Here is a 12,637-nt window from a genome sequence, read left to right on the forward strand (position 1 = left end):
CATTGACAGAAACAATACAGCGGTATTTGTTGTTACATTATTTATTGCATGACAGCATGAATTTAGTTCTCACACTGCAATTTCCAATATTCAGAAAATTGGGTAACTGAAACAACAACAAATCAACACATGGTCTTCCTTGCCTGTTTGTGTGCAGCGCCGTTATTGCAGTTCATATTGTATCATGTTTTATTCTTTAATATTGAATTGAATCTTCATTATTGGGCTCTTTACCACAGGCAATAACTAACGACACCTTTGTGTGTATTTTTGTTTCTTGGAACAGATCCTTTGTTTAAAACCAGAAATATTCAATAGACAACATGTCTATTAAATATTTCTGTACAATACTTGTGCATGTGTGATAACTAATCACTGCAAAAATATGTATTTATTTGCATTCTCAACACCTTCATAACATTTGCGTAGTTGTTGCAGAGAAAAGGATTTGTGTTTGTAATCTGGTTGTACCAATCACTAATCACATCCATTCCAGTTCACAAAATCATGCATCAATTTAAAAAAGCCTTTGCGCAAGCAGGATTTACTTTCAGTTTTGAGGATAGATCTAAGACATAGATTGAAAACATAGATTGTACGTTATGTAATTTTAATAAAATTAGAAGTTTATTAATGATGCCCTTGTATGGCTGTCTATCCTTTTTTATGATTCCAATAAACACATTGTGTTTGTCTTTGTGTTGTGCTATCTTAGAATATAGAGATGTGTCAAAATTATTATCTGTGAGCACGTAATGCTCTATTGTTTCAGATAAAGAGGCTGTTTAATAATTACAACATGATCATATATTTAAAAAATTGTTTGTGCAAGTGACACCAGTAAAACTGGGGCCACCAGGGAGCCCAGACAGGAGCTGAGTAGTTTCAGTACTGTAAACCTGATTAAGGCAGAGACTAGATTACTATTTACAGTACCTGCTTTAGAAAGTAATACGCCAATAGCCAAGCATACACTGGTGAACATTAGAGCTTAGGCCCACCTTTCAAAGATATCTGGTTTTAAATTAAGTTAGTCCTGTCTACTTTGGACATTCTTGAAAAGACAAAAAAATTACTTCACATAGAAAAGACAAAAAATATGCAATTTAGTTTTAGTAGTTTCACCCCATTGTTTTTCTGTTATCAAACTTTTATGTCAGTCATGATTTCTTTCTCTTCAATTTGTCAAGCAGTGTGGACATAATTAACTGGTTAAGATGGAACATAGGCCTATCTAATAGTTCTAGAATGCACTTGTGGCATTTATACATGCCATATTAATATTTTTAGCATGGAGAAATGTGAAAATAACTATTGATCAGTATTCAGCTCTGCTGAGTTCCACACCACCTAAATTAGAGACCAAAATCTCTCTTGGAGAAATTAAAAGTAATGATATATGTGCATGAAATGAAAGTAAAATTACACAAATGACTTGAAACAGTTTATGTCCCAATAGAAATATAACGATGCTGTCCACTGAGTGAAGCTAAACTGACTAAATTCCCTGGTAGTGGACAAACACAGTCTTACTGCCCCACACAGGTCCCCAGTCTCCCTCTCTCCTCACCCGGAACTGCCCCAGCTCAGGATAACTTTTGCACCAGGATGCTGCCTGGCCAGCTCGACAGGGTCACCGCCCGGTTTCATTTGTCCCACAAACACTGAGGCATGTAATTAATCCCTGCCAATCCCTAGCACATAGATGCATTTCACCTTATGTGCTCAGATTTATTCTATCTCTACAAAATGGTGTGGGAAAAGTGACCACTGCTTCCCAAAGTAGCTGGGATTTTTTTTTTTAACACGTGGGACCATTTTTGTGTTTTGTCTATTTCTGTTCATCTTGGTGTTACTCTTTCCAGTGCACACCCAAATACACTTGGAGTAAAAGAGAGAGAATTAAATGCAAGTAAAGAAAGGAAGAAACGAAAACGGGATCCCCACAAATCCGTTTGATTAGCTAAACACCTGCACCAGAGGTTTACACCTGCCCTGTTCACAACAGCTGTACAAAATGTGGTTCAATTCTACAATTTCACACCTCCAAAGTCAAACAGGGATAGTTCCTGTAAAATTGCATGAAACTGCATGAAAGTGTCACAGCAGGTTTGGACTTTAAACTGAGTTGGGGTAAGATGCAGAGAAAGTACCAGTCTGTATCCAAAGCAAGAAAAAGTTTTCAGAAGAAGCGGCAATTTCCTATGCATTCTTAAATCTCTTAAAGAAAAAGATTGCACTAAAACTCTTAAAACAAAAGAAACTGAGTATGAGTGACCAAGTCAATTAATAAAAAAAAAAAAAACAGAAAGCATAATAAATAGGCTACAGGGAAAAGACAAAAAAAAGCACCTACTGGTTATGATAGTTGAGAGGATCAGGGATGCAAAGTTCTGAAATGTCCATCAGTCCAGATTTAGCATTCCAGGAATCAGAGGTGGAGAGAGGTAAGGCACGCAGAGCCACTTCTGCCCCCAAAACACACGTCGAGACCCTTCACTGGCCAGCGCCAGGAAAACAAAACACCTCCAGCACGTTGCCACCCCCCGATCTGCACAGGTATGTCAATGTGTACGAGTGCATGTGTCTGAGAAGGGTGGGTGCGAGTGCGTTTTGGTGCGAGTATGAGTGAGCCAACGTACGGTCCTGTCTGTGTGTGTCTGTGTGTGTGAGAGAGGAGAGAGAGAGAAGAGTGAATGACAGAGAGAGAGAGAGAGGAGAGAGTGACACAAGGAAAGTAATAAGGGAGGAGTGTGCAAGAAAGAGAGAAAGACAGACAGAGAGAGAGAGAGAGAGAGAGAGAGAGAGAGCACTGAGATGGAGTGACCGTGAGGGAGCGAGAGAGAGGAATGACTCTCTCCATGGTAAGGATAGGGCTCTTTAAGACTGAAGAGTTTGATGAATATGGAACAGCTGCTGTTAGCTGGCTCTGGGGGGTGGGGGGTGGGACTTAAAGAGACAGAGAGGGCTGGCTCAATGGAGGGGGAGGGGAGAACGGGAGAGAGGGAGGGGACTCGGGCTCTCTCAAACAACCCACTACACAGATCCACGTGCATTACGACGCACACACAAAAAGATGTCTCTCCATGCTATCACATAGATTCTTGAAATAAAGTTTCCGAAGCACTGACACCAGCTCACATTTTTTTGTAGAATAGCTTTGTTTTTCTGTGTTTGTTGAAGTAACTTCTAAGACATTTCTGGAAACCATGTCGTTAATGCTAAAACCGGTTTTCGAAAGACTTTCAAATACATTATATTAAATTATATTTTTCATCTTCATAAACACAATATGGGCCACCAAAATCACAGTCAATTATTTACAAAAAAATCTAAAAATTTTCACATTCCACTGTCACTTTGTGGATATTAAAATTGATGTGAAGTATTCGTCATGATGGACTTTCAAGTGCCAGTAACCAACTAACAACATCTCCAGATAAATCAAAAGAGGATCCTGCGAAACCAAGCGCTATCCCTTGGACCCTTTATATTCTTAGTCTGCTCCTAACAGTGACAACAGGGATAGAAGTGGCTTTCCCACTCCCCATGAACGGAAATTCATTCATTCAACCTTTTTTTCTCGGAAGTTTATTGAGAGTAGTCCTCATTTTCAGTGATGCCGAGATAAAGGATTTATAAAGCGATCCCAAAGTTGTAGAATATGATATTGAGTACAATGGAGCTTTTAACACTGTTGGAAGAATGACTGAAGATGCATGTTCACTATATCTTAGCATTGTTGGCAAAAGTGTATCAGTAAATTGAGTGAGTGAATTGAGTCAGTAAGTCATCATTAGTTATCAGTGACTAACTTTAATTACCTGTGGACAGCCTATGCCTCACTCTTCATTAAGCACTGGAGGTAAGGAAGGAATGCAGAGTGCATATTGAACTTAATGAAACAAACACATCCCTTAAACCTTAAGAGGACCAGCATGCATTATTATTTATAGAGTGAGTGTCTGCTGAGGCTGAAATACTAAAGTGCTATCTTGAAATCATGAGCATGACGTTAAACATGAGAAGACACGTGTGAATAATAGGAGGCAAATAAAAGAACACACATGTGAGTTATCATGTGGTTTCAGTTTCACAGATGATATGTGCTACACAGCGATGTCCCATAACCACAAAACCATACACCAGACTTAAGACAATCCAACATTATTCTATTCACCATCTCACATTTCCATAATCAATACCAAAAAGCACATAATCCCTATTGATCATCACAGTTGCACTGACGCACAACAATAAGACCTGCGAGTTCCTCTTTAAAATACAAAATCAAGTCATTTACTGTTGTGCATGTCAGTTGAATTACATAGGACAGCTAGAGATCCAAAATCATATCAAAGTGTAAAATCAATTATACCCTCTTTAATAATGAGAATTATTTAAGTATATGATAAAAAATAATCCAATCAAATATTCAAATTGGAAAATAAAGCCAGATGACACCAGACAGAATCAATAAGCAAGGCTCCAATTTCTTTTTTAAAATTATGTCTAGTATTTGACCAATCATTACCTGTGTATACCATACGTACATGTAGCCTCTGATTAAAATGACATTTTTATGAACTGTGTGTAGTATAAGTTCCCTTATATTACATGGGTAAGACCTCAAAATCCAATGTCAAAATTTATCCCGTTTCCTTATTTACCACACATTTATTTTGGAAGTGTTTATTCAAATTCAGGGAACCTACTGTGCATTTGTGTCAAGGTGGCTATGCAATACAATGCTGTTTTTCAAGCTGCGTCATTCTTTCAAAATCAAATTAGGTAGGTTCGGTGTTAGACAGCCTAGGATGCTGAAATGTACATCCTAGCATTTTATCGTTTTTATTTTATTTTAATTATATTCGACAGTGATTAGGAATTCCTGATTCATTGGTTTTGTGCATATAAATGTAAATACTGTAAGTGTGTGTGTGTGTGTGTGTGTGTGTGTGTGTGTGTTCTAAGCTATTTTAATGAAATTAGCCTACTATTCACCCACCTGCTCAATGGTGTTTGACAAGTCTTCCATTATCTTCCATTAGACATATATATTTGTCATATAAACACATTTCATTATTATTATAGTCTGCAACGGAACATACACACAATGTAAGTTTACTGTGTGCTGAAAATGAAGGCTTATAGGCCAACTGAATGCAATGCCCTCCTCTAAATCCTGACACTCGAACCGTAAATAATATATATATATATATATATATATATATATATATATATATATATATATATATCCCAATAATTAACTAACTATTACTATTTGAGAGTGTCTACAGAGTGTGTCTAGCTGATTGATGTGAATTTGGTTGAAGGCGGTTACTTCTCAGACTGTTTGAACGAGACAAGGAGATGCCGCCCCCAAACACCTGTCAAGATTCGCTAGTGCTCAGGCTATGAACAAGAAGGAACATTTTCCAAGTTTATTTCTGTTTCAGTTCCACTGATTAGTTCATCTTTCAGTTGAAAGAAATAATGAGAAGATGACAAATCAGGAGAAACGGGTAGTTCACACGACAAATTAATCAGTCGATGTAAAGCACTGCAAGCCTGATCACGCTTCTAGGTAGGCTATACCACTTGGACTCTTATCTCTGGGACAGCGGATCACTGAGGTTTTCGTTGTGCCATACAGACCTGTTGTAGCTTAATTCATCTAGTCCATGTAGGCTTTGCATAGTTTTGGAAAAACTATTTAGACTACAACAAACGCAATTGACTGTTAACAAATGCAATTTGCAGGGCACTGAAAGAGAAACAAACTTCAATTTATTCTGAACCGACATTGTTGGGTAGCCTTACTAGTCCACAGTACATCTAAAGATTGCAAATAATATGATTTTTCAAATAATCGCTCATGGCACAGAAGTGTGTGTCCTCTGAAATCAAAAGATGTGGGAGAGAGATTTACCTTTTTTAACACACAGCACATAGCGGAATCCGCAGGTAGCCTACTACTGCTCACAAGAGTGAACGGTGTTCTGCTCTGCCGCGAGTATTGCCCTCGGCTACCACAGTGGAGGCAACCAGCTCCTCCTCCAGCCTCAGCTTCCTCAGTCCAGTCAGACACCACCAAAATGGGCTCTGTAATAGGAAGGCTCGCAGTAAAATCTCTCTAACCTTGAACATGATATAGTAGCCTTACGTATTAAACTAGCCTATGGGTTCGTTTAAGCGCATGTGGCCTAGTACGTCCCATTAACTGCAGCATGTGGAGGTAAGTCCGGTTGAATTTTCTCATCGAAGACATCTGTGACAGGTGAAACACTGCACAAATTCTGATTACCGGCATGATTCCGGAAAAGGTCAGATGACTTCCAAGGGTAATGAATAAATTATAAGACAACAGTCCTGTCGCGTCTGAAGGTTGAGATAATGGCATCCCTATCACTGTAACTGACCAAGGCCTAGTTAGTTAGAGGAGGCACACGAAAGTTATTTGTATAAAAATACTGTCCCTTAACAGTAGACGTTGCCTACATGAAAACATATTTGTACATTAAAACAATTGAGCATGCTGCTCTAGTCTAGGCCATCAACTCTAAAAGCGTGCGCAATAGTTTGCCACAGAGGCTAAACAATAAATGAAGTGATTAGGCTACTGTTAGGACTGCACATATATCGCCCTAATTACCTAAACCAGAAATAGAAAAAGAGTTTAGTTCATATAGCTTTACGCATATGACATGTTGATACTGCTAAACCTTCCAGGAAATGGTATTCACAGGGTCCACTGTGAAGGGTCCACTCCATTTCAAAAATAAATAAATAAAAATGGCCAGGAAAATGATTCCAAGACGTTCGCTAGAGGGAGCATTACCTCAGAGGAAAAAATAGCCTACAGTGAATTGGTCATTGGGTTTGTTGTTTATTTGCCTTATTTGTAGTTTATATGTACGTATTTATATGTAGATATTTTTCTCTTCTTAAATTAACATAGTATGTTAATAGGCCTAATACTTATAGAAAGGCATCAGCATTGTTTGTTTCATTTTATGTCTCAGGTTTAGGTTATTGCTGGTAAATTCTGCTGGAAAAAAAAAAAATCTTTACATTTCTTAAATATTCCTACATATTACATATCATGAAAATGTGTCAGTTTAAGGGGACTGTCTGAACAAAAGCCTGTAGTGTAGTTAGCATGTGAGGTCTGACCAGTGAAGTTTAAGGTCATAAACGTGCACATCACTCAGGTCAAAAAAAAACTGGAGCCTGAAATAGAAGCGAAACTCTTACAGAACAGATCTGCTTAACTCTCAACTCTCACAGTTGTCTTCCTGAACTAAACAAAATCAAGCACTCCCTCCAAAAGAAATTATCTTATCCTGTTACACCACACACCTTTCTCACTGGTTCAGATGCAGGATACAACTTTGACGATGAAATCTAGTATGGAAGGCTTAGAAGAGGGACGCACACCCAAGTGGAGGTGCTAGCCAGGAGGTTTATCAAATTAAAAAAATACAGAGTAGCCGCACACTCTGATCTCTTCTTGTATATTTAACCGACGTCTCGGCACACAACCTTTATTAAGGTTTAAGGAACAAGTCATGCACTGATTCTACATAGTCCCAGGTATAGAGGCATCATGGGTAAAATGCCCATGTGCAGGCAATTACTTAATTAACAATGACAATCAATCAATCATTACAATAATGATATTATATCACAATAATTACAATAGGAGAAAACACTCTGCATGCCGTTATTCCTTCATGTAACATTGGCACATACATGCAATATGTGCAGAAGAATACACGGTGAGACACACACACACACACAGAGCATGTCCCAGATAGCAGGGATCAATGCAACATGTTCTAATCTCACATGTTCTCCTCCTTTCCCAAAATGGGGCTGGGTCAGCCTAATAGTGGGCTCCCACCTTGGACAAGCCATTATCAATCAGAATTGAATTACACCTATTCTGACCAATTTCTCTCAATTACACATCAATCAACACCATCAAATCTAATTACTGAACAAACAAATCCAGGTACTGCTTATTGACAGCTAAGTCTAGTCCCCTTTACATGTTCCCAGGTGATATAAAATGACAGTAGGCTACTTTACAACTCTTTGTGTCAGAAAGAGTCATCATACCCACTGATTCTGAATGACACTTTATTTAGCAGAATCATTTTTTAAACTGTATTTTTGGGCCTTTTTGCCTTTTTTCAGATAGAAAAGTGAAGAGTGACAAGAAGTGTGAGGAGAGAACAATAGGGTGGGATCGGGAAAATACCGCGGGTCAGATTCGAATCCGCGTCCCCGTGTACGTTTAGACCTGAATGTGGTACGGATGTTGCTGCAGCAGCTTGCAATGACACACCAGGCGCCACTCCTGTCAGTTAAGAACAGCAAACCGAGGCTATTATTTACACAGGCTCACCAACATGGCGCAATAGACCATAGAAAAATGTTTCCTGGTCTGATGAGTCTCGATGTCTCAATTCAAATTCGGATGGTAGGGTCAGAATGTGGCGACAAACAACATGAAAGCATGGATGCATTCATCCTTGTATCAACTGGCTGCTGGTGATGGTGTTATGGTGTGGGAGATATTTTTGGCACACTTTGGCCACACCCTGTTGCTGACCATGTCCATCCCTTTCTGACCACAGCGATGGCTACCTGCAGCATGATAACGCACCATGTAACAAAGCTTGAATCATCTCAAATTGGTTTGTTGAACATGACAGTGAGTTCACTGCAATCAAATGACCTCCAGTCACAAGATCTCAATGCAATAACCTTTGGAATGTGGTGGAACTAGAGGTTTGCATCATGGATGTGCAGCAGATCATGTCGATATGTACCAAAGCCCCTGAGGAATGTTTCCAGCACCTTGTTGACACTATGGCACAAAGTATTAAGGCAGTTCTGAAGGCAAATGGGGTACACTCAGGTACTAGCTGCACTAGCCAGTGTGCCTAATAAAAAAGCTGGTGAGTGTATGTGTAGGCCTATTATATGACATAGCATAGAGGACAGAGAGAGGACATGTTTGTCTGTACGGTATGAACAACAAACATTGGTGTGGTGAAGTTATCTGCAGAGTGTGGGTGGTTCAGTCTGTGCAAACTTGCACTGGTGGTAGTGGAATATTGAGTGCAATGATGCTATTAGCGCTGTGGTGTGGAGTTCAGCAGGTGGTTGCCTTAGGGAAGAGTCTCTTCCAGAGCCTGCTGCTACTGAGGCTCTTGGAAAATCTCCCATTCTCTCTATTATTAGTTACCATCAAAATGACTTCAAAGCTGTAATATTAAGGTAAAAAATTTTAACTTCCAGAGCTAAAATGGTGATGTGCAAAGGGCAGGGCATGGCAGGGCAGCTTCCCTGTTTAACCGGCTTAAAAATTTTCAGTCTAACTTTTTCCTTATACTGGCCCCTCAGGACATCTCAAAATTTGGATAAAAATAGTAAAATGTCACTAGTGTGTGGTTTAGTGGACTGTTTTGGTGTGTGGTTTAGTGGACTGTGCATTTACTTCCTAGCTTTCAGACGATCACCATATCTTAATAACATATTATATGACCTCCCCCATATGATATTAAATGTCCAAATCCATGTAGGCTTCTACATGTAAAATACTACGCATTTAGAGTATGGTAGGGTCTAGACCTGGTCAACCCTACTCTAAATGCGTGCTCTATATATATATATATATATATATATATATATAAACTCTAGTAGACCTGATCAACCCTACTCTAAATGCGTGCTCTACATATATATATATATAAACTTTAGTAGAGATGTAATGGCAAAGTGCAGAAATGCCGGCCGCAACTTAAAGCTAATATATAATTAAGACGACAAGTGTTGTTTAACAAAACAATAGTTGATTGATGTTGTGGCGCTGTAGGCTTTAATAGTTCTGTGCTAGCAATAAATTGTTCTGTACCACATCTAGTTTCTGTCACAATGGTAGGAAATGTCTGTTTACATTTTGTAATGTTACACCTCATTGTGAAATGTAAGAGAACACTGTGACTATGGCAATATTTCTGAACATAGAACTTTGAGTTAATGTGCACAAGTTCTGCGAAACCCTAGCAGACAAACTTTATCTCTTATATGTCATTTTTTGCCGAGTGACACTGTCCGCCTGGAGTAGCCTATTAAAACGGTAAAGTTAAGGGATGTTTACTAAATGCTGATATCAAAGCTGCTATCAAAGTAACAGAGTCACAACATTCAGGGATTTAACCCTGACTGCTGTTCCACTATATCCCATATTTTGACCATGTTCAGATATACTGGAGTTTACTGATGCACAGTGCATTCAGAGATTTCCTGACGCTGAACCAATCACCTACTTCTGCAGACTCTTGGACAGCTAGAGAGCTTTCCTGCCACAGTGGCATCCTCACCTACATTCTCAGCTGGTCTTCATATAAATCACGAGCACTCTGTTTGTCCTTGCATACTGGTCATTTCAAACCGCATGTCTAGTGATGGCGCAACATGGGCTTAAACTAGGACATTGGAACGTGTGCTTTGTTACACCCTTTTCTCAATCTTTCTTAAAACTTGAACTTCTTTTTGTTCAATATGCCTAGACAGGCCTAGAAATGTGTCATTAGGTATATTCAATTGTGTTGTTATAGTGGTACATAGAAACAAATGGTTTATTTTACAAAGATGATACAGTTACAGTATCTGCTTGCATTATTTTTTAAAAATTCAGGTTGATGTTTATCTTTTCCATGGACTTAATGACAATAGCAACATGGACTCAAATGTCTATGCTCCACGTTTTCCCAATGGCCAAAATAAACAAAAAGTGTTTATCAGTTTTCTAATTTATTTATTTATAAAAAAAATTAAGTGTAGTAAGTATGCATGAGGGATGCCTAAATACTCCCTCAGCACATTTGCTGTGGGCACATTCTCTGAGTTGTTCATGCTGGTTATTTTCAGTGGAGCAGTGTTTGAGTATGTGTGTGTGTGTGTGTGTGTGTGAGAGAGAGAGAGAGAGAGAGACAGAAAGAGAACAAGAAAGAGAGTCAGAGAGTGTGTGATGAAGGGGAGGCACTATGAGTGTGTCGTCTCATTGACATGTTTGTGGTGCATCTGTCTTTAATGGCTACCGCTAAGTTCAGATGTAGCCCCCTCAAAGCCTCCCCTTTCCAGCCTGGATGAGCTGGGGAATTGCAGGGGTCACACTCTCATTTCCTCATCAAACACATAGCGAGTGATTTGGAATATTTATGAGGGCTCCAATTTAAGTTAAACATTGAACAAAAATAATTCAATTGAATTTATATGGTTGAAAGAATTAAACTCCCTGCGGGGTGTTTGGGAAAGGGGGTGAAATTAAACAAGGAATAATCCATGGATCGGATAAAAGCTACCGTGCTGAAGAGGAGGCAGTGGGTCTGTCTGGACAGTGGGACTGTGTCTCAAATCACGTACTTCTGCACTTACAATACCTAATTTAAGTGTGTGAGGGCGTTCACACTGAAAATTCCAACGGCACTGCAAGTCCCCGGATGGTGCACTCATAACGGTCAAAAAGCTGAGTGTGGAACGCTGGACACTTTTTGCCCTCAACGGACGCCATCTTGGCTACATAGTGAAAGGGGAGGGAGTGTTTTCAAACTCATGGTAATCACGGTTGAGAACGCTGAAGCAGCAGCAGTGAAAAACACACTTTACAGAGGTACAAGCAAGTTATAACATAAACTGTTCCATGTTTTGACACAGTACGACCATGTCACTGTCGAATAGAGGATACCAATAAAGTTATATTTAAATGTTGTGATTGTCATTTCCATTAAGTGCACGGAGTTAGTGTTTGTTATTATACGGCTCTTCACAATGCAAGTAGAATGCTCCATTGACTTGAATGGGAGTTCAGAAAGTTCTAGCGGTCATTATTTCTTGGGAAAGGACCTCTGAAAACAAGAATGACCACTGTCAATGGCAACGGAGTTTGCGCTTGGAATTTCATTCAAAAGTGAAAGCAGACGGTTGATCAGCTGTGTTCTAAAGAATGTTTGATTCAAGTTCAGCGTGTGTTGCGAACTATTTGTTTCTCAGCAAAAGCCACGACGAAACGGTAACAAATAAGTGTAAAGAGACATATCATGGAGTTTATTTTTTCGTTTTGGCAAGTAGCCGTATAATAAGCGGGATAATGTATAGAACGCCGGTCATTATGGGAAAATAAGTCCCTTCAGGGCGAAACAAGTCCGGTTCGCCCTGTCGGGACTTATTTTCCCCATAATGACCGGCGTTCTATACATTATCCCTTACATAATGACCGGCGTTCTATACATTATCCCTCACATATGAAACGACACTATTCTGTTAAAATGTACGTATTCCGCCAGTAAGAACACAGTGCACAGGGTACTGCACGAAAGTGTACTGACGGAAGTACGCCAATTGAGACACCGTCTGGGGGCCCTATTGTGACAGTCTAAAATGGTCACTGGCAAAAGGCTTATTTAAATTTAATGGGATGTCCAGTCCACATTGGGAGTGTTTTCGTTATCAAACATCAGGCGGATGGCGCAACAAGGCGTTCCTAGGTTTTTTAGTCATGGGTGTGTTTTGCAGAGGTGGAAAGTAACGAAATACATTTACTCACGTTACTGTATTGAGT

The 12,637-nt window shown here is 39.3% G+C and overlaps 1 protein-coding gene across 4 annotated transcripts in view; it reads right to left on the reverse strand.

The window, feature by feature from the left end:
* esrrb (estrogen-related receptor beta) overlaps positions 1 to 7,430 on the reverse strand; it is a 54,857-nt gene extending 47,427 nt beyond the window's left edge. For 2 of the 4 annotated variants that reach the window (XM_042073236.1, XM_042073234.1), the window contains exon 1: positions 5,933 to 6,201. Coding sequence is in view for 1 of the 4 variants with exons in the window: in XM_042073233.1 (XP_041929167.1) it covers positions 2,357 to 2,406 (50 nt within the window). In the remaining 3 variants the exon portion in view is untranslated. Of the gene's footprint in view, positions 1 to 2,356; positions 2,821 to 5,932; positions 6,202 to 7,362 lie in introns of those variants that run through there. The other 2 variants (XM_042073235.1, XM_042073233.1) reach the window with 2 other exon arrangements.
* Positions 7,431 to 12,637: the final 5,207 nt, after the last annotated feature.

Source organism: Alosa sapidissima, chromosome 19, assembly GCF_018492685.1.
Source record: "Alosa sapidissima isolate fAloSap1 chromosome 19, fAloSap1.pri, whole genome shotgun sequence".
Classification (NCBI taxonomy): Eukaryota; Metazoa; Chordata; class Actinopteri; order Clupeiformes; family Clupeidae; genus Alosa; species Alosa sapidissima.